Source organism: Mytilus trossulus, chromosome 14 (genome assembly GCF_036588685.1).
Source record: "Mytilus trossulus isolate FHL-02 chromosome 14, PNRI_Mtr1.1.1.hap1, whole genome shotgun sequence".
Lineage (NCBI taxonomy): Eukaryota > Metazoa > Mollusca > Bivalvia > Mytilida > Mytilidae > Mytilus > Mytilus trossulus.
This window is the reverse complement of record NC_086386.1, coordinates 29,495,322-29,519,474: the sequence shown is the minus strand read 5'-3', so window position 1 is coordinate 29,519,474 and position 24,153 is coordinate 29,495,322. Positions and strand designations below refer to the sequence as shown.

At 32.7% G+C, this 24,153-nt stretch overlaps 1 protein-coding gene across 1 annotated transcript in view; it reads left to right on the top strand.

Annotated features, from left to right (window-relative positions):
* Positions 1-23,139, top strand: part of LOC134696392 (glutamate receptor 2-like) — a 49,001-nt gene extending 25,862 nt beyond the window's left edge. The window contains exons 5-19 of the mRNA XM_063558142.1: positions 684-877; positions 4,768-4,821; positions 4,985-5,143; positions 6,427-6,645; positions 7,065-7,175; positions 13,832-13,945; positions 15,688-15,763; positions 16,496-16,638; positions 17,254-17,609; positions 18,558-18,756; positions 19,165-19,409; positions 20,223-20,331; positions 20,750-20,884; positions 21,938-22,060; positions 22,728-23,139. Coding sequence (XP_063414212.1) covers positions 684-877; positions 4,768-4,821; positions 4,985-5,143; positions 6,427-6,645; positions 7,065-7,175; positions 13,832-13,945; positions 15,688-15,763; positions 16,496-16,638; positions 17,254-17,609; positions 18,558-18,756; positions 19,165-19,409; positions 20,223-20,331; positions 20,750-20,884; positions 21,938-22,060; positions 22,728-22,799 — 2,309 coding nt within the window. The 3' untranslated portion in view covers positions 22,800-23,139. The remainder of the gene's footprint in view (positions 1-683; positions 878-4,767; positions 4,822-4,984; positions 5,144-6,426; positions 6,646-7,064; positions 7,176-13,831; positions 13,946-15,687; positions 15,764-16,495; positions 16,639-17,253; positions 17,610-18,557; positions 18,757-19,164; positions 19,410-20,222; positions 20,332-20,749; positions 20,885-21,937; positions 22,061-22,727) is intronic.
* Positions 23,140-24,153: the final 1,014 nt, after the last annotated feature.

Here is a 24,153-nt window from a genome sequence, read left to right as displayed (position 1 = left end):
AGACAAACGAACGAACGACCGGAAGCACAGACGAAAAACATAATGCTCCTTAGTGGGGCATTAAAAAAAGCATTAGCCTTTATTGAATAAAATGTCTTTTAGAAATATGTTGTTTTAAATGAAGGTACATTTGTACATGTAGATGGCTCGAATATCTAGCCCGTACATGTATTGAAATTTATTGCATTGACATATATATGTGGAAAGATTACGAAGAAGGCGAAGATGTAAAGAAATAGCCGGAGTTTACCATACTTAGAAAAATATCGTTTGGAAATGTTCTGTAGCTAAGCTATATGACGCCTTTAACTAATGTAAAAATAAAAAGATGGTGTATGTTCAAGTTGCAATTTATTTAAAGTATGTGTTGAAGAATGTATAGAAGCTTAAAGTTAGTGTATTTCAGATTGTCTAAGGAAAAATTAGAAGAAGGTAAAACTGATGAGAAGAAATTAAAATATGGTATACTTTTTGAGACGTTTTGCGCATATAGTTGTCCATGTTCTTGATTTGTCGTTGTGTCATTTAAAATAATTAAAGTATTTTCTGTGTAATGGTGTCTGATGTATTGAGCTTGCCATACAATATAAAGAAATAACAGTAATACATTTTTTTTTATATTTAGAATCACTCGTGATTTGTTGAATCTAGTTAAAAATAATTGATCTTTTGTCTAATCATAGGTCTGAAACGATTGCAAGAAATATTTAGTACACTGCCAAGACATACGGACGTCCGGTTCACATACCGGAAATTGGAGGATGTCTATCACGCACATGAAGATTTGCGCACATTAGATAGGATGAATACTGCTGATGATAAAAAGATAATATTAGATCTTTCATCTTATGATGCATTTACATCAGTTTTAAAACAAGTAAGACTTACAAAATACGTTATTGGTTCGTGATCTTGTAAACAAAACTTCAGATATACTGGAAAAGAAAAGTAGACAAAGCAATGCGAATTCAGGATAAAAACTCTTTATAACAGAGACAGAAACGACATTAAACTCATCAGCCAAGAACACAAACTGACAATAGATTACCATCCCAAAATTAAAAAGAATAACGGAAAAATAAACCACAGCAGTATACAAAAACACATTATAGTTCTGAGCATCACGTATGTCGTGTAAACTAAAAGGTACATGTATATAGGGAAAATTGATATCAAATAAAAATGTATTGGACATTCTTTACTCAAAAAATATTTTTGAATATACAACAGTCTCGTCAAACAATAGTTAGAAACTGTTCTATATTTAATTAAAATATCAGTTGTAAATCCCTGTCTCTCGTTTTACACTACTGAAGTTTGAAAGCATTACTTTAATAGGCCTTACATATGATTTTATGTTGATGTCCACTAAAAGTCTTATTTGTGAGATGTACATTGTGATTAACAACCACTGCGTCAATATAAAGGCTAGTTGATTGTGAATCCTCGGAGGTATCTGTCAATAAGTCAATGTTCGACACTTTCCATGATTTATGTTAAACCATTCAAAACTCAGTTGAGACATTATGCACGATAAGATACATTCCTTTAGAAATGATGAACTCACACGCTGTTCGCTATTAGGCAGCAACCATTTGATGTTCTGGGGGCTATGGATTTTTTTGGAAAAAAAGTTTGTTTCCAGTTTTTGGTGAAAAAAATAATTTGTTTTGGACCCTGAGAAAAAAAATGTTTGTTTCACCATCAGCTGCCACTATATGTAATGCTAAAATTGAAAGAAAAAAATGTTTTCGGTTTGTTGCTAAAAAAATAGATTGTTCTTTGCCGAAGGCGAAAAAAAAACTTGTACAGAAAAAAAAACAAAGGCCCCCCTCCCCCCCTCACCCCCCCCCCCCCCCCCCCCCCGAAAATCAAACGGTTGCTGCCTTACTGTGTACTCTGTCTGGACATATTGGTATTTATATTTTATTTATATTTGTTAGGAGATACGTTTGATTTATAAATACATACAAGAGAGATAAGTACAGGGTATCACATGAATGAGACAGTAATTTAGCGATGCTATAAGTCAAAGGGTCACTACATATATAACATAAATTGTTAATGGTCCATCTACATCGTATCGATTGATGTTCTAATAAATCAGACGTTTTTTGATTGAGTTAAGTCTGCCAATGGATATGTTATCGTGTGTTCTTCTATGTTGTGATGTTAAGGGAGAAGGTTTGGATCCATTAAAATGTTTAATCCCGCTGCATATGTTTGCACCTGTCTTAAGTCAGGAATCTGATGTACAGTAGTTGTCGTTTGTTTATGTAATATATACGTGTTTCTCGTTTCTTGTTTTGTTTATATAGATTAGACCGTTGGTTTTCTCGTTTGAATGGTTTTACACTAGTAATTTTGGGGCCCTTTATAGCTTGTTGTTCGATGTGAGCCAAGGCTCCGTGTTGAAGGCCGTACTTACCTATAATGGTTTACTTTTTTAAATTGTTATTTGGATGGAGAGATGTCTAATTGGCACTCACACCACATCTTCCTATATCTATAAACAACAATAAGTCAAAATACGGCATTTAACGATAAACAAAACCCATACCGTGGCGTATAGTCATCTTTAAAAGACCATGACATAGGAAAAATGTAAAATAATGTAGTGATTAATATAATGTTAAAAAAATAAACAAAAACCAATGATAGCTACCAGTCAAACACAAACACTTACTTACAGGTTCCAGGCCTTGCGGTCATAAAAACTTTCGAATCAGTTTTTTGTACTCGTACTCGAAAATCAACCAATCAAAATGCTTTCGAGCATGATTTTTGCAAGCAATTAGCAAAGTTTTATGACTTCAACCCCTGACCTTTGACATTCACATATATAATGTGGCGCGGTCCAGACCCTAGCATGTACATACATAATGTGGCGGGGTTATTGTGATGTGAAAGTGCAACCTTGACATCATTTATGACAGGGATATAATGCCCCAACTTAAGAATATATTGTAAAAAAATTGTTTGAAATAACCTAACTTATCAGATTTTTACGAAACACCATGCACAAACAAAAATTAAAATTATCAATCGTAGAATATTATTTCTAAAAGTGTATGATTATATTTTAAAGGGACAAAAGCTGTCAAATTCATGTTCACCGATTTTACTTCAATTCTCATATTCGACTCATCGCATACTTAAACTAATGTTCAAATAGAAAAGTCTTTAAAAAAAATTACAATGCATAAACTTGAAAGTATGTTATCATCTTTTCGTGTCTATTTCATGTGGAAGATGTGGAATGACTGCCAATGAGACAACTCTCCACAAGAGAACAAAATGACACAGAAATTAACAACTATAGGTCAAAGTACGGCCTCTAACAATGAGAAAAGCTAACATTCGAATAGTCAGCTACAAAAGGACCCGAAATGACAATGCAAAACAATTCAAACGAGAAAAACAACGGCCTTATTTATGTACAAAATATGAACGAAAAACAAATATGTAAGACACAAACAAACGACAACTGATTAGGCTCCTGACTTGACATACAAAATGTGGCGGGGTTTAACGCCAATCCCAATCATCCCCTTACCTCGGACAGTGGTACAGAATAACAGTTAAAGATAAGTCTGGATGCCATCTAACAAACCATTGAGGCTACAAGACTGTCAATGGTTATATAACCCGATATAAACTTAAACATAGATATAAGTAGAAAGCGAACTCGTACAATTTTTTTTTTTTTTTATTTCTTGGTCTGTTTGATTTTAAAATGTTATAGCTTAAATCAAAATGATAAAAATCGTTTTTATCTGTCTAAAGACTGGATAAAATTTAGTTTTTATAGATCGAATCAGTCAAACAAATTGTGTACCTAGTTTCACTTTCAATGTTGACATTCTTTTCCTTTTACTAAATGTAGCTTAACATGCCTAGTTCATGCGTAGCCTATCTGAAGTTAAGATATTCAATTAAAGTTCACATAAATATAAATTTTATGAGGTCAAATTATTCACTTGCAAGTAAATAATTCATTAGCTCACTTGTAAGCGAATAAATTATTAGCGATGTTTCTCTGTGTTAATTTTGACAAAAGAGACCAAACTGGCTGCTAAAAACAAATTTGTATTTCATTATTTCACTTTCATCAATGATTGAACAAAAACAAAAGAATAATTTATTTGTCTGTATCTCTTATCTCTCCTAATGCAACATCTATCCACCAAAGTTCTGACGATGTGATAGATTACCATACGGCCTTCAATAATGAGAAAACCTCGTACATGAACAATAACTATAGTCGGTAATAAATGACATGGTCGGAAAGAATTAATTTTTAATCAATTAGGCCGTCCCTTTTTCGTTTTTAATATTTTACTTTTGTCATTACGGGACCTACATGTATGGTTGTTACCTTTCAACGTCATTTAGTCTCTGGTGGCAAGAAATCTCATTGACAGTAATACCACATCATTCGTATTTACATGCACATTGAAAATTGTTTCCGGGGCCTTTTATATCTAGCCATGCGGTATGGGCTTTGTTTATTGTTGAAGACCTATGCTGACCTAAAGTTGTTATTTTCTATGTCATTATGTCTATTGGGAAGAGTTGTCGCTTTACCACATCTTCTTTTTATATTGAAATAAGCACAATGTAAAACTGACAAAAAATCTCCTTTCATTTCGTATTATTTGCAGTTTCCAAAATCACTCAAAGTATCATACATATACATGAATATGTGCATTTGCACAATATCGGATTCTATTAAACGCAACTCATTTTATTTCATTCTTTTCGTAGATTGCAGAAGTTGGAATGAACAAACATGAATACTTTTATTTGCTGACAACTCTTGTAAGTTTTTATCTGTTTAAAATATCGTAACGAATAATAGCGCTTCTACTTTTCTGTAATTTTACGTCTAATTTGTTTATAACATATTTAGTAGTCAAGAGTCGTGTTCGTGTGTTGAATAATTATACATTAATATGTTCTTTTATTATATATTTATTTTTAGGATTTTTCTCGCTTAGATTTTAGACGCTTTATTCATGGGGGCGTTAATCTGACTGGATTTGATATAATTGACCCAAATAACAAGCAGTACAAGCGATTCGTCCGAAAATGGGAAAGTGCAAGTACGAATGAATACCGTGGTGCTGGTGGCCAATTGATGGTAATATTTATTTCTGAAAAAGTGAAAAAAGTCTGATTGATGTTTTGCCTACTTGTTTCATTGCTTCAAGCATGTTTTTGATTTGACATGCAGTTTCAAATGTACTCAAAATGAGGACGCGTATGTTCTGCAAAAACTTATATTATCATATACTTGTACGAGCTAAAAGAGTTTTTCATCATGCGAGCTCTTCTTCAAAATAATATAAAAAAATGCATTCAAACGTTAGCTTTAGAAACTATTTTCCAACCAAGACCTTGATTTGAATTGTATCTAGTATATAACATCCATTTAGAATACCATAGAATGTCTTTAGAAAGTTATATATTTGAAGAAGGAAAATTAAAAAGCCATGTATAAAATCTTTAAATGGCAGTTGATTAAGTTTCCCGAAGAACTAGAATATGTATTGCAAAAATATATAAAAATATCATTAAACAAAAAACTTGTTACCAGATATAGACATTTACAAATTAGAAAAACCAATAGAAACAAAATTTGTGAAAATAATACCATATGATATACATGTATTCATACTAGTACTTCTATATTGATATTGTAACAAAGAGCTGTGGTATACTTCCCATTGAAACAACTAACCTTAATTCTTCTTTATGGCGTCCATTATCACTCAACTAGACTACATATTTGTTCAGGGGCCAGCAGAAGGACGCCTCCGGGTGCGGAAATTTCTCGCTGCATTGATGACCCATTGGTGGCTTTAGGCTGTTTGGTCGGGTTGTTTTCTCTTTGACACATTCCCCATTTCAATTCTCAACCTCATTCTGACTGAGTCCAAATGACGTGGACGATCTTAAACAATGATCAACAAGTAAAATCACAAAAATACTGAACTTACAGGAAAATCAAATGACAAACCACATCAAAAACAAATGGACAATAACTGTCATAATCCCGACTTGGTACAGGCATTTTCAAATGTAGAAAATGGTGGTTTAAACCTGGTTTTATAGTGCTTAACCTCTCACTGTGTACGACAGTCCCATTAAATTCCGTTATATTTACAATGATGCGAACACATAATCGTATAATGAGCTACAAAAAGCCCCGATTTAACAAAATATATTAAACCAACAAAGGAAATTCACACCTTATTATGACAAAAATCAAACAAAACTAACAAATAACATGCAAGCACAATCGCAACAATCACTGAAAGAATGTAAACATCAAAAACGTACAATTGTATTCGCTAGTTCTCGTACAAGAAGGTACATGCATGTTTATATGTAACTATCTAATATTGAACCTTTAATTCATAGTCAGATTCAGCACTTGCAGTTGATTCGTTACAAGTGATAACAGAAACCTTCAGTGAAATGTTACCTAAGGACAAACCCATCTTTCAAGGAAGTTTCCGAAGGGCGTCTGTTTATAATAATTATACAAGACCGGGAATACCTTGTACAAAAATCCATCATTCTGAACCGGAACCCCCACCATGGATGCATGGGCAGGCTATTTTAGATACAATCAAAAAGGTAAGATATCAGTACATCGTTCAAAGGGAGACAATTTATATTCCCTTGTTTTGTTTTTAAAAATCAATGTTTTGATCCACCTTTATTTATACGTTTTTTTAGTATTAGGGTTCGATTTTAGTGTAGAGTAATTACGTGGACTGATAAATACATAACCCAAAACGTTGTTTATCCTTACAAGTGAAATATACATGTATAAAAATAATTATGTTCACAAAATCTTACAAAAATAGAAACAGTCTTCACTGACGAGTCTATAAAAACCAAAAGGAAAGTTTTTTTTTTATTAACTGCTAACAATACCAAGTGATAAACAAATGAACTTCAACACATAACGGGAGGGAGGTAAGCTAGTATATATAATGCTAGCTTTACTTCAAGTGGTCCAAAACGTAACAAAATTTATCTTCATTGACCAGGTAGATTTCCAAGGATTGACAGGCCGTGTGAATTTTACAGAGGATGGATCCCGAAAGAATTATATTTTACATGTATTTAGTGTTGGACTCCACCATCAAACTCCAACGAAGGTATACATTTAATTTTGATTAATTATAAATTATTAAACACAATATGAAATTAAGTGGAGCATAAACCTATTTTAAAATTACAAAGAATATTTTGAAATGTATTTCCTTATACATGTATCAGAAGACGTTGTACCTGCAGAACAGTTAAAACAGTAGAATTATAGGATAAAAGCCTTTTATTTTGAATGGAACGCTTTGGTGTTCGTTGGACCGATCCACCAAATGAAAGTCAGACTTGAATAAAATTGAGAATGGAAATGGGGAATGTGTCAAAGAGACAACAACCCGACCAAAATAAAAAAACACAACAGCAGAAGGTCACCAACAGGTCTTCAATGTAGCGAGAAATTCCCGCACCCGGAGGCGTCCTTCAGCTGGCCCCTTAACAAATATATACTAGTTCAGTGATAATGAACGCCATACTAATTTCCAAATTGTACACAAGAAACTAAAATTTAAATAATACAAGACTAACAAAGGCCAGAGGCTCCTGACTTGGGACAGGCGCAAAAATGCGGCGGGGTTAAACATGTTTGTGAGATCTCAACCCTCCCCCTATACCTCTAACCAGTGTAGAAAAGTAAAAGCATAACAATACGCACATTAAAATTCAGTTCAAGAGAAGTCCGAGTCTGATGTCAGAAGATGTAACCAAAGAAAATAAACAAAATGACAATAATACATAAATAACAACAGACTACTAGCAGTTAACTGACATGCCAGCTCCAGACTTCAATTAAACTGACTGAAAGATTATGATTTCATCATATGAACATCAGGCACAATCCTTCCCCTAAGGGGTTTAGTATCATACCATCATAACATATATGAGAAGAACATAACCCGTGTCATGCCAACAACTGTTTTTAGAATAAATGTGTTTAGTTCCGACGAAAAGACCTTATCAGTGACTCAATATTAACGCCAAAATATGCAATCTTTAATGACTTGACAACAGTATCGTAATTATATCCCTTCTTAATAAGTCTATTCAAAGGTTTTGTAAGTTTATGAGGTGAATACTGACACCTTTGTGCTTTATAAAGAATATTTCCATAAAAAATTGGATGTGAAATACCTGAACGTATAAAAAGTCTGCATGTTGAGCTATATTTACGAATGATGTCTTTATACCGATGATAAAATTTAGTAAATGTTTTGACTAGTTTGTGATATCGAAAACCCTGGTGTAATAATTTTTCAGTAATACATAAATTTCTCTCGTTAAAATCTAAAACATTGTTACATACACGAGCGAATCGTACAAGTTGAGATATATAAACACCGTAAGATGGTGACAAGGGAACGTCACCATCTAAAAACGGATAATTAACGATAGGAAATGAAAAATCATCCCTTTTATCATAAATTTTAGTATTCAGCTTTCCGTTAGTGATATGGATATCAAGATCGAGGAAAGGGCAGTGGTCATTGTTAGTATTAGCTTTATTTAAAGTAAGTTCACCAGGATAAATTTCATTAATATACATACTGAAGTCGTCATTATTGATAGCCAAAATATCATCCAAATATCTAAAAGTATTATTAAATTTGTTTATCAGATGTTGTTTTGATGGGTCTTTGCTAATTTTTGTCAACAATTGTAACTCGTAACAATACAAAAAGAGGTTTGCAATAAGTGGTGCACAGTTAGTCCCCATTGGAATTCCGATAATCTGACGATATACGGATTCCCCAAAGCGAACAAAAATGTTATCTAGTAAAATTTCCAGGGCATATATAGTATCAAAGCATGTCCAATAAACATAGTTTTTTTGTTTATTGCTACTAAAAAATGACCTAAAACAGTTTGAACATATATATTCACATTCTGATTTTTTGAATGCCCATTTAATTAGGTGTGTGAATTTTTTCTTAATGAGAATGTGAGGCAATGTGGTATACAGGGTAGAAAAATCAAAACTTTGAACAGATTCAAAATCACCAATATAAGCATGCAATTTATCAAGTACTTCCAACGAGTTCTTGACACTCCAAAAGTAATTTATTCCACTATTTGCGAAGGCCTTATTTGAACAATTTATTATAAGGTTTTTAATTGTACCAAGTGTGCTGGTAAGAATAATAGACAATTTAGTAGTTGAACAATGGCTTGAAGACGAAATAAATTTATATTTGTAAGGGGTTTTGTGTAGCTTCGGAAGCCAATACATAGTTGGGACTTTCATTGTATTTGGCTCTGCTTGTAAAGCGGTGGCTAAAAGTTTATGTTTGTTACAGATTTCGTTTTCTGAAAATGGAGTCAGTTGGAATGTTGGTGAATTGGTGATTTCCTTTTTCAGAACCTCAATGTAAAATTTACGTCAAACAATAATAATATTATTAGCAGCTTTATCGGCCGGGACAAAAACAAATTCCTTGGCTAGTTCTTTTAGTGTATGTTTGATACGAGAAATAGGTTTATTGTGGTTATTGTTAATAGTAAAATGTTCTTTAAAATGTTGAATACGTATATCAACTATCTTCATTACTGAATTAAAAAAAGAGTCCAAAGATTTTTTTTCAGCTTTTTCCCGTTTTATCCATTTCATACAGTAAGTATGGAGTGAGTCGTGGATGATATTACGACACTCATTCCAATTAATAATTGACGGGGGACGATATTTAGGTCCTTTACTGAGAAATGATTTTAACTCTCGGTCTTGAACGATGTTAAGATCTCCTGTTATAACATGGGAAATGGGTCCATAAATATATTCGGAATTACTGCAATTACATGAAGTAGGTGTATTTTCACTGATATAAACATCTTTACACAATTGACTATAATTAAACACAAATTTCCGGGTAGATTTCTTGTAAATATAACAAATAAGAGGTAGTTCAGTATTGTCAAAATATCCAGGAATTTGTTCTTTAACAGATTGGTCGTTAAATATACCGGCAATATTTACAAAATCAAAGCCTTTATTGACATACTTAATTTTAATAAAATGTTTTTTATGATCTTCAGGGCGATCAATTTTGGGAAATAATTTAGAATAACAATATGCCATAATAATTTGAACAATTTCATACTTAGGACTGCTATATGAAATTGTGTTGCAATCCTCCAAAATTGTTTTTAACTTATTAACCGGTAACGAACAGAGTTTTGTTAACAGATAATGTCTGCCGTTGTTTTTTGAAATAGAAATTAGGTCCGAAATATTGGTATGATTGGCCCGAAATTTTCTTTGATTGCGATTTGTTCTACAACCGTGAGAACGGTTTTTACGAACAGTTTTAGAAACAATATCCAAAATGTTAACGGAATTGGTTCTAGATATATTACCAATTCCCATGATATTATCATTTAGACCGAGAGGGTAAACTGTCTGTAATTTTTTAATCCAATTTAATTCAATTATTTTCCGTGATCGTACAAACTTTGAATGCGATTCACCAGGCTGCTTATTTACTACTTCTAAAGGTTGAACTGCTAAATATTTAAAAGGATGGTTGTGCTTCTTAAGGTGTTGGTAAATGATACTTTTGAACTTATTAGGTCTTTTAAAACGATACAGATGTTCTTGAGTGCGTTTTGATAAATATCTTCCAGTTTCTCCTACGTACTGAATACCACATCCCGGTTTGTTTCATGTGAGTAAATAAATAATACTGTTTGTTTTTCAAGTAATATCAGTTTCAAAATTTAAAGAAAATGTGCGACCATTAAACGTGGACCTTACCGTATTGTTGGTGGAAAGACGGGGACATGTAAGTCATTTTTTGGCATGACACTTATCGATAGAAGGGTAACCACGATTTTTATTGTTAAAAATGTTAGCGATGGTAGTATTTTTAGATAACCGATTTTGAAGATTGAGACGTGTAGATACCCTTTGAACAAGTTTAGTATTTAGTATTTTTCCGTTTCTTAGCTTCATAATTGTTTTGTTAGTGAATTACATAATACAGGAGCAAAGATTGGCGTCCAGAATATGAACCAGCATACAATAATTAGGTTAAGTAAAAGTGATAAATTGGTTAGCTGAAAATGTCAAACGCTATCAGTATTAATTACCCGAAAAAGATAGTGTATATCAGGGTAGGACTGATGGCTGACCAATTAGTAGAATGGGGCTGAATATTGAAATACTACTTTTTGATAAACATTCCTAAAGTAATGAACTAGAGCAGTTCTCGCTCGGACACACACTCCATAATCTAGTATATTATAAGAGCATAAACCTGAAGCACGGGGAGGCACTCTACTGCCTCCACATGGAACTAAAGACAAACTCTGTAAAAAATAAAATTGAGAATGGAAATGGGGAATGTGTCAAAGAGACAACAACCCGACCAAAATAAAAAAACACAACAGCAGAAGGTCACCAACAGGTCTTCAATGTAGCGAGAAATTCCCGCACCCGGAGGCGTCCTTCAGCTGGCCCCTAAACAAATATATACTAGTTCAGTGATAATGAATGCACACTTTATGAGATCATCCACGATATTTGATAGGTGATAACATCGAGAAATAATGTGATAATTCCATATCGTTTAACTCCATCATTCATGTGTATCGCACATAGATACATTAATGTACTAGTATATGCATGTTTACTTCCGTTTCAAAAGTTCAAACTAACAAAAGAAGTACTCACGGACCAATTGCATAATAAAATTTGTATGGATCAAATACCAGTTTTATAGATGACAAAGGACATATTGATGTATAATAGCCCCAATGATGTCAATATTTTATTATCTAATGTAACATCTCTGAGTTAGACTTATCACCGAGCTGGTAGATACACGGACAACACGATGGGTGTCATATAGGGAGCAGTATCTACTTATCTTTACAGCGCGCACAAGATCCAACCTTGTTATTAGTCGGGTTCGTGTTGCCGATCCTTTAGTTTGCCATGTTGTGTTTTGTAAGATGTCGTCTTTTGGTTTTTGTTTTGTTTTTTTCCATGACGTTGTCATTTTTTCACCGACTTATGAGTTTTAATATTAATTTGACATGTTTTACCTCTCTTTGAAGTGAATAATATGATTTACCTCCTTGCAATTGATGCATCTGGTACCAACGGAAAATTCAAGCTCATAAGTTGATGACAAACTGGGAACGCCACGTCAATTTTCCATTCATACACCAGGTGCAAATATACCCTCCACATATAACTCAACAGTGCTCACTATCAAAACTGTTTTAAAGCGAACTAAATCAGTTGAGGAACATTTAGACTGGTTCCCGATCGCAATATTAAGTATGTTACACATATACCAATATAACTTGTGAGATAGAAGAGGGACGAAAGATACCAAAGGGACAGTCAAACTCATAAATCTAAAACAAACTGACAACGCAATGGCTAAAAATGAAAAAGACAAACAGAAAAACAATAGTACACATGACACAACACAGAAAACTAAAGAATAAACAACACGAACCCCACCAAAAGCTAGGGGTGATCGCAGGTGCTCCGGAAGGGTAAGCAGATCCTGCTCCACATGCGGCACCCGTCGTGTTGCTTATGTGATTAAAAATCCGGTAAATAGTCTAATTCGGTAGGTCAAATTCATGAATGGGAAGGGGATTGTAGTTACGACGTAAGAAACATATCCGATATCATTTGTGAAACGGGTATTCCATAACGGTCAACCAACTCGTGATGGCGTCCGTAAAATTTACGAAGGGATGATTTCAACTTCACCATTTGGAACTCTTGGTTTAATAGCTTCCTTGTGAGCAGTAACCCTCTATCAAGAAAATCATGATAAGAAGCCGACTTAACTGTATCTGTAGTATCCTTTATCTCCAATTCGATGGGATAGATGCGTTCCACATAGTCACCAACTTTTGAATTGTTTAGTGAAAGAACGTAATCTATATATCGGAAAGTAGAGTTAAAGGATATTGCTAACTTCTTATCTTTCTTCCTAAGAAGTTCCTGCATGAAGTCTGCCTCATAAAGAAACAAGTCAGCAAGTAGAGGGGCACAGTTTGTTCCCATTGGGATGCCGACAGTTTGTTGAAAAACACGTCCTCCGAACGTAACAAATATGTTGTCAATCAAGAAATCAAGCATCTTAATAATATCGGTTTCAGAGAATTTTTTGTTTGAATCAGAGTATGCTGTCAGAGTATGCTGACAGAGTATGCTGACGGCTAATACCTGGAACGTAGTCCCGGGAACCAGGATAAGGAACATTGTACATGTTGCAAACTAAACGTTATTTATCTCCATTTCAGATTTATAATATAAACTACTAAGTACTATATTTGCATTTATAATTTTATACTGTTTCACATCGCTCAGATAATGTTAGTCTAAAAATGAATTTCTCTTTGAAGTTCTTCATATTTGGCCTTTTGGGTCTTCATAAGCTGACTTAAATGTACGGGTTTGCTCAACGGTTACCTTTAGTACATGTAGTTTACATATTTACATTTCTGGTGGTTTCATTGACAAACATACATGTACAACATAATCCTATTTCTTTATTAAAAAATGTAGCAACTTTTTGTATGACGGTGTTGGTGTCAATCTGCATACGTATACAATAAGTTGTATATACTTTGCTTTCAGTTTAATGAAATTTTAAAATCGTTGATAAAAGAGAATCCGGAAAAGCGCTGCAACGTAACTCATTTTATTAATTTTTATTTTCTTTGCATTAAAAGTTGCCTTATTTTACAGATAGGTTCATGGACTCCAGACAATGGCTATTCAAGTTTGGACGCAGACACACGACGAGAACCTGTCGGAACCAACTTCACTGACAGTAGTGTGAAAGTCATTACAACAATACTAGTTTGTACTTTTATTATGCGTTTTCATTACATTTATAAGTTTTAAGTGCCTCCTTTTTACGGAGTGTATGTTTTGATTACTTGAAAGATATAAAATACCAGAAGTCCATTACTAGAGTAATTATAGACTACTGTTAATACTAAAATATTTAAAATCATGGATTAAGAAATGTAAGAAATTAATTGATTGTTTTCATGATTTTTGTTGTGATATTTGTTTTTAATTCTAACGTCCTGTTTTGTTTTGTTTTTTTTTCAAATAAAAATTGACTGCTTCCTGTTGCATTCAATCATTCAATTGGCGTTGTTTCTATCTTGAATACACTTTGAATTATATTTTGCTTTTACATATGAAAACAAAAATATTTAGATGTAGTAAGATTGCCAACTCTCATCAAGAGAACAATTCACACAGAAAATAACGACTACTGTATATGTATAAGTCACAGTATAATCATCAACAATCAGTATAGCCAATAACGCAAAGTAAGCTATAAATTGCCCCAAAATAACAAATGTAAAAGAATTCAAACTAGGAAGCTAACGGCCTAGTTTATGTAAATATAGATTCTGGGTATAATTTTGTATATCTAAAACTTATAGTAAATGCGACGAATTTGCTAAAATCTGATATTGTTTCTTTTGCGTAAAAGTGGCAGATACTTTATAGAATCATATTCAAAACAATGTGGTCCTGGCCATTGATTGACGACCTAAATTATTCCATTGACTGGGACAGATTAGGTGAACGTTTCTCGGTAACAATCACTGCTCACTATGCACTTGTTAAAACACTGACTCTGTGGGGTCACCAAAGGTTCTCAACACCTAAATAAAGCAATTCGAAAAACGAATCCGGAATAATACGATGTGTTGATTTATATGGATAATATAAATCAAAACATAAAGGTTATTCCTGATTATTTTTTCGAATTATTTTATGATTAAAGGCGTTAAGAACCTTCGGTGACCCCACAGTTTAAATTCCATAATAAGTAAGAAGTGAGCAATATAGTGTTATTAACTGGCTGTTTCTGTATTGGCACTGATATAGATTCAAGTTTTTCTGTATTGGCCTCGAGACCCGTAGGGTCGAGGTCCAATACAGCTGACCGAGAATCTATACCAGTGCCAATACAGAAACAGCCAGTTCATAACACTTTTATTAAATGATTATAAGAGAATTAAAACCGGAAGTGAAATTCACGTATTAGCCCATGGGCCAATACAGCTTTTTCCCCCGCTTTTTTCTGTATTGGCCCTGTTTTTTCCGTTTCAAAACTTTAAGACGTTACAAAACATTGCACACCATTTAACCTGTTTATTTTTTGACTTTAATTTAAGAAATATTATACAAATGATTTTATGCATAACGATACTTCCAAAGTTAAGTAATGGCGTAAGAAAATTGAAAACCGGAAGTGAACGTCCTCTAGGGCTAATACGGCTTTTTTCCCGCTTTTTTCTGTATTGGCCCTGTTTTTTCCGTATTGGCCCTGTTCGAAGAGGAATATTAAATCTTGATTTTTATCGACAGTGGAACGTTTTTAGTATTGCACATGCTGATTTATCCGTATTAGGGCTTATTTGTTCATATCATTTAATAATGGACGTTACAGACAAACGTTCACCTAATCTGTCCCAGTCAATGGGATAATTTAGGTCGCCAATCAATAATGGCCAGGAACACACTGTTTTGAATATGATTCTATTCATATTCTAAGATTGTATATTATGTTTCAGTCAAAACCAATGCTGATGAGGAAAGATCCTGCAAAGATATTAGAATCCAATCTAACAGGAAATGATATTTATGAAGGTAGGGTCAACATTTTACAATATGATCATATCTAAGTTTGTTTTTTGTTTAATATCCATCAATGTATGTGCATGCTTACTTCTAAAACAGTATCAGTCCTGAAAATAAAATCCCAAAAGAAAACTGATCGAACTTAGAAAAATGATTTATTTTTAGCAATGGGTGAATATTTTTATTGTTTCGCTGTACATTCGTCACTGTTGCCTGCAGGTAGCTAATTATTCACCATTGGCCATTCTTACTAATATAAAAATTATCTATCGCAGATCCGTTTAAAGTTTAAAAAACATTACCAAAGCTGGGATATTACAGGCGCATACATTTGTTTTATAGATAACAGAGCAAATTATATAGTAACCAGTTTTATTTGCTAATTGAAAATTAAGCGGAATAAAATAATTTAAGACAGCAGAGAAGATAATTCTGTTTACTTGGTTATTACTAACCGACTTAAATAAAAGAGTGAGCTATTATTACTGTATAATTTTACTGTTGATTGCGTTCTTTATTATCCTATGTATAATTATAGGTGGAGCCCCTGTATACATATATCCCCCTTTTTTTGGCCCATTTGAGTACATACAAAATGTATTTGCTGTACATGGAAGTACACGAGCACAAACACATTGTAAGTTTTCTTTGAGTTATTATTTGACGACTTCGAATTCTTCATAAATACAAACAGTCCATTCAAAGAAACATTGTAAACATATTTGTTCTTTCTTTTCATAGGATTTGTTCCAGATTTTGCCAAACTATTATCTGATAGAATAGGATTTCAGTACAAGATAAAAGAAGTTACCGACGGAAACTATGGACGTGAAAATGCTATAACAAAAGAATGGGATGGTATGGTGAAAGAACTCATCGATGGTGTAAGGAGAACACTGTTAATATATACCGTTTGATTTAAAAGTGTTACCACATTGTTGTAAGATTGATGATGTTATTGAATTTCATATCATTCAGAGGAAACCTACTAGCATGCTATTTAGTAAAGGAAACAAAAATGAAGACAGACATGTTTGAACCACTGAAAGAGCTTTTGAAATATAAGCAATAGTTGAGCTATTCCGTTGCAATAAAACAATTATTCAGTCTCTAAAATTTAAGATTTAACGCGATTCATTAGGTAATGATACAAGAAAGCAACACACATAAACAATTAAAAAAAATGGAGGCCTACAGTAGCTTACAGCCATTAAGTTCAGATTCGTTAACTAACGGTCAAGATCTAACAGATTTGTTCATAAAATTATGTGGGTATATGGAACTGGATATGAATATAAAAAATGTATATTTTTACAATTTGCCAAACAAGTTTGAAGTAATTTTAGACGTTAAACATGACATTTTTGTAGTAAATGCCTTAAAAACTACAGAACAAAAACTTTTACAAAGTAACGTGTTTATAGGAGAACATTCTTGATAATTCGATTCAGTGTGTATGTTTCTAGTCTGTATAACATTGCTGTTGTTTATGTTTACAGACTGCTGATATGGCTCTAGCGGATTTTACCATAACGTATGACAGAGAAAGGGTTGTAGACTTTACAAAACCGTTTATGGAAGTAGGAATATCAATAATGATTAAAAAACCAGAAATAGAAAAACCTGGAGTCTTTTCATTCATGAAGCCATTCAATTTTAAAATCTGGATCTTCATTATGCTAGCATACGGATCTGTCAGTATTGGATTATTTCTTGTAAGCAGATTTAGTCCATACGAATGGACAAAAGTGAAAGGGGAAAAAGACCCACAATTAAACGAAGAATTTTCAATGTTGAATTCTTTTTGGTTTTCTACAGGAGCGTTAATGTTACAAGGAAGTGACTCTTGTCCAAGGTACGGTTCACCTGTTTAATAAATGTTGAGTAGCTTATATTGGTAACACAACATGATTATACAAGCGTAAATACGTATATGCACAATTATTCAATCCACATATATACAAATCTTGTTTTAGTGAGATTTATTGGGTGTATCAAATAATAGTGACAAAGGAGAAAGGTTTCAAATTTTGTACTCTGTTCTGTAAGGAGAAAGGTTTCAAATTTTGTACTCTGTTCTGTTATCTTGAGATCACATGCTCATAGTCCTAACGATTAAATTAAATAATAAAAATATACATTGTCTATGAACTTCCCGATACCTGTAAAACATCTCATCTGCAATACTTGAAACGTATATACTGATAATCTCATGGGTGACTGGGAAATAGAGCTGTGGTCACCACAGGTCCCAAAGTCAATACAATCCCAGTTTCCAAAGTGTGCGTCCCTTTGTCTCTGCGGGATGTATCAAGTACAGAGACACCTATGTTCAAAATTGGGACGTATAATTAACCATATGCCTATTACGGAGATACTGTCACACCCTCAACTGTAACACATAACTATTGTATTTATTGTAAGAAATATTTGCCACTCTAGCAAACAACTAAAAACCAATCAGTATAAACCGATACTTAATATTTGCGTTTCATTATATAATATGATTCAGACTGAATTTCTATAGAATAGCATTGGGGAAAACATCATAATTGTCTTCAGATATGTAACATTTGAGAATCAAATGATGAATCAATGCATTAATAAACTTTAAAATATTATAAAACTTTGGCATATTGGCAGGATATTTTTTAATAATGGATATTATTGTCACAGTTCTTTCTGATTTTGGGAGATAAGGAAATAAAAATAACTAGTAGCATAGTTTGTTTTTTGAAAAAAAAATAAACTCTTTTGCTTATTTGACATAGTATTTCTTATGTTTTGGTTTGATTGTTTACAGGTCAATATCAGGACGAGTGATTGGAACTGTATGGTGGTTCTTTGTTTTGATAATAATTTCATCATATACAGCCAATTTAGCTGCTTTCCTAACCATTGAACGTATGGTTGCACCAATAGAAACAGTGGACGACCTAGCAAAACAAACACAAATTAAATACGGATGCGTTAATTCAGGAACAACACGAGAGTTTTTTGCGGTAAATTAATAATAATTCAGAAATTAATAAAATTACCTTTAATAATAAAAAAAAAACCAAATGCAAATGTTAGTATAAACGCTTAAGACAAGTTTGTTTGCTCAAAAGGATTTTTCATCGATACATTTGCGATGCGGAACTTCATCTGAACATAAATATGTATATATATAACATCATTATGATCACATTCTCAAAAACTACCAATACTTACATAAAGTGTTTAATATGTCGTACGTATATGTTTTGGACAATTGCAGTTTTTATAAATAAATTTGAGATTTTGTTAACGTTGGTTAGTTGTTGTTTTTAGAATAAAGTGCCGGGACAATAACTTTCAGATTTAGTCCTTACAATGTAATGCATGTTTATAAAATGTTAACAATTATGTCATTTTTAACATATTTGCAGGGTTCACTTGTCCCTATTTATCAAACAATGTGGAATTTTATGATGTCGAATCCTCACAATATGTGCAACACGACAAGTGAGGGCATAGAAAGAGTGCGCAGTTCTAAAGGAAAATACGCTTTCCTTGTAGAAAGTAATATAATAGAATACGAAAACAGTGTGGAGCCATGTGACACTTTTAAAGTTGATAGAAATCTCAATACAAAAGGATTTGGTGTAGCCACTCCGAAATATTCACCCTTACGGTAGGTTTAACATTTAAAAAAGTAAAATAACTAAAAAATTGAAATTCGAGGAAATTTTAAAAGGAGAGTCCATAATCATATGGCAACATAAATAGTTCAATACCATTAACGGTACCAATTTAACTGCACCAGATGTGCATTTCGACGACACATGTCTCTTCAGTGATTCTCGTGGCACACCAACTAATGGATACCAACTGTCATATTCCTGACTTGGTACAGTCAGTTCCATATGTAGAAATGTTTACAAAGAGCATTAATATTTCACATTCGATATACATGTAGTCATTAAATAATAAATTTCTGTTGTGTCAATAATATACCTGGCACTATATGTTATTGACAAATTACAATAATTACATTCTGATGTATGGCTGACATATGGAAATGTTACTAGGACCTCTCCCGTGCTGAAAGATAACTTATTTTAAAGGAACAACGCTAGAAGTGCTGTAATGTTAAATACATGCACGTAGTCAAGTCCAACTTCAGTGAAGAAAATTAAGCCAGTTCACCGTTATGCGGAAATATTATGCTCCAAGCATGCAACTACTCTTTCAAGTGCATTTAGAAAACATAGATCATTTTTCATTTCTTTATCTTTATTCTTTCCATTTATGAGAGTTACTCATAAATATGAAGATAAGACATGGGGAGGTGGTATCACTGCCAATGAAAAATGCTATCCACTGGTTTTTGAATGGAGTGTATGTAAGCAATAATAGTAGGATATACATTTGTACATGACACTATGCACAACTAGCACATACTAATCGTTTAAATTAGTGAATACTATTTTTATTGTCTTTCTAGCGATGTTCTAAATCTTCATGTATTAGAACTAACTGAAGATAGTACTTTGATAAAACTGAGAAATAAATGGTGGACTGATCGAAGTCAGTGCGCACCTAATGGTGGCAAGGTAAGTTCCAAAATCAATGCTCAATAAAACTCGAGGACTATTGATTTTTTTTTATGATATATTGAAGAGAAGTATAATGTTTTTACAAAGAATATGCATATAAACATTTTCAGTTGTTCAGGATTGATTTTGAAAGAAGCCTATAAATAAAGCCAACAGTAGTGTGCCGCTGTTCGAGTCATAAATCGATTGAGAGAAAACAAATCCGCGTTGCAAACTACGTAAAACTGAAGTCAATACATCAACTATATGAGTAAACATATTTTATCTATATCATGTATAGTGTGAGCTTTGAACAGAAGATTGTTTATACTGAAGAAAACAGAGTTTTGTTTATTAATTCGTTTTAGACGTGTATTTCTATGATTCGCAAAAAACGTTAGACTATTGTAAACATTATTATTCTTTACATTTTCAGGACACTTCAAGAAAGAATTCATTATCATTAAGTAATGTTGCAGGAGTATTTTATATTCTTATTTGTGGATTAGTAGTAGCAGTTATATATGGTGCTTTGTCATTCATTATCCTAAAAGTACGACTAATACCCATAGTAAGTATGTCATAAAACATCGCTATTTTCTACGTTTGCGTGTTGCATCAATAGTTTGCAGTGTTTGTTTTCTACATAAGGAAATGCCTGCACCAATGCAATGAATTGAAACCAAATATTCGTTGCACATTCTACATATTTTGTCTAATTTCTAACGGACCTTTTTGGAACGCATAATATACCTTAAATGAATAATGTGAACAAGGTTATTTTTCTACAAAAGAAAATGTCTGTACCAAGTCAGGAATATGAGAGTTGTTATTCATTTGTAATAATATGTGTATCACCATTTGATTTTGCCATTTGATTAGGGAGTTCTCCTCGGAGTTCAGTATTATTGTGATTTTACTTTCACAATTATGAAACAGTATAGTTTATCAAATGTCAATCATACTTAATTGGTATATATATTTGCGAACTTTTTCAATCCAACCTTTCCGTGTCAGGTAGCTCATGGGTTCAAACCGCAGCCGGATTAAAATTAAGACTTTAAAATTGAAATTTATACTTTCTCCGCTTAACACGCAGCAGTAAACAAAAAAATAAAGACCATTCGATTCGGAGTCAATAAAACGTATCGTGTAGCTTGACTAGTAGTTTTCTATGCATTTTTCTTGAGTACTCTTATTTGTCTTTTTTCTTTTTTAGCCATGGCGTTATCAGTTAATTTTCGATTTAAGAGTTTGCATTATCCTCTGATATCTTTCGCCCCTCTTTTACATGTCTTCTTGAGAGCTGCAACTGTAGCACTATAAAGTTTCGGCAAAAAGTGTATGTCTAGTACTTAAAAGCCCCAATATTCATTTCGTATTTACATTATTCGTTCTGAATACTAGTATATTTGATTAATCTGTTGCAGTTTACAACCATTTTCATCTTCAACATCAATTCTCATTTAAAGGTTTTTGACAATTTGGATTCCAAATGAATTTTTACGTTAAATGAGCAAAATAATTAAACACTTTCGCATATGTGTGGTTGAACAGGAAATGTTCGTAAATTGTATAAATTACGAAGCTGTAATCATGTTTTATATATTACAAAACCTTTTAGACAAGCTATGCAAAAGCTATGACATCATCAACAGCCGCCTTAGAAACTGATAAAGGGAATGGTAGCCTTAGTGAATATGCAATAAATAATGGTCATTCTCATTCGGATAGAGACGTTAAAACGGTAAGTAAAAAGTTTATCCATCTATACCTTTTTATATTTAGCACTTTTAAAGTTATTTTGTTATTATTTCGGCAATTAAAATATTTTTATTTTTTTTCGCTTGGTGTTTTGATCTTAAATTTACTTACTTGCCTGATGTGCTGTAGTCCTTGGACCACATACTCAATATCTTGCTCTGGATTCAAAATGTTGTATTTTTACATCATTGTTCTTCTACAAACACCAACAGTGTTTAGTCGTAAACGTGTGTTTTGCTCTCATGGCAGACTAAATGCCTTCTAGTTGTGGACATACGTCCTTGATTAATTGTTAAGTATGTCTATACTTAAATTGTACCAATCTTATTGCACCGGTTGTGAATTATTCAAACTTTGAAGAAGTGATAAAATCAAACTGGATCTAACAATAAATAGAACAAACAGGAAAAGGAAGCAAAGATATGCACGAGAAAGATGTATTCCTAAAACTTAAATACTTTCTAAAAGTGTACCACATCAAAGTTCAGAAAAACAATACTCATATTTCAACTATTGCTTTTATAAAACATTCATGAATATGAATCAATAAAATGTGTGTATGTCTAATGTCACTTTCTAGTATACAATAATGTTTATAAATATATATAATGTGTGCAAAAGTAATGACACATTTTATTTATATATTACAGTATACATATAATCCACCTCCGATGATTGGATTTGAAGCCTTCCAGCAACCACAGGAACATTCTGATGTTTGATATTCTGGGATATGAAGATTTGAACTTTTTCATATACAGATTCTATTTATATTGAAACATGACAGAATGAAACATGAGCATTAAAAAGAGTGGATCAGTGAATAGACAGTAGTCATGTATACTTAAAATACACATAAGATGACATGCTCCGACGGATGATTGAAAGTAATTGAGTGTAATTTATAGCAAATGAACTGCTCATTTTGTTTATCGTCCAGGTTTCTAGACATAAATATTCCTATTGCTGCGTTTTCCGCTTATAAAAACAAGATCATAAACATACTACTTGTTAACGATATCGATTTCAATAGACCACTTTCGAGTTCATCCGTCACCGGAAAAAAACTCCTCAATAGGCGAGCCTTTGTGACGTCATTTACCAAATAGAGGGGATCGCCTGTATCCCTGTATTATCAACATTCATCAAGCGTCTTGGTGATTGTCTTTGTGCAGGATAAACTAGAAATATTTTTGGTTTTGTAAGTACTTAATCACAATTCCCGTATGACAACAGTGCTGATTGTCAACTATGAGAATTTAGTTTGCCGAAAAGCGCGCAATATAGTATTATAATATTTTAACCACTCGATCAACATTGGAATGGAAGTGACGATGCCCCTAAACGCACGAATTATCTAAAACCAGAGTTGTTGACAGAAATGCATCAAACTCGAAAGTTGTCTATTAGACTTTGAAATTCTGTAAACTTAACGAAATTGGTGCAACCATGATGAATTGAAGAAAGTGTTAACCAAATAACGATCGGTTTTAAAACACAACTTAAGTTAAAAACAGTTCACAGTGTGCATATTTAAAGTCTTTTATTATTTTAGTATTTTACTCTGTAGTAGAAAATAATGTTTAGAGTTACCTCCCTTTTAACGTTTTATATTACAGGAAATAGCAAACAGTTCATAATAAATTAGAAAATTGGCACAACTTGTCGTCATGCGTCTTCACAGGGCATGTGTTTGTTTTAAATGTGTCAGTAATATTTTTTTCAATAAGAACAAACAAACACGAAGATTTCTAGTAACAAACGAATTAATGCTCGGTTATGAATCAATTATGGCATTGTAATTGTTCTCATATTTGTCTCATTCGAAAATATTCAAAGATTGAGAGAATAAGTCCAATGATTTTTTTTTATTTAAATGGCACATGGTTTATTTTTGGCGTCTACAGTTCTTTTCTGGCATAACCTTCTCCAGAAACACACAACCACAAATATTTCTTTCTAATAAGTAAAATGCAACAACACAACAGATGAGAGCATAATTTTTGAAATGTAATAGTTGATACAAATATAGATGCATCATGCATACTAGTATCAAAGCATGTTTGGAATGATTGT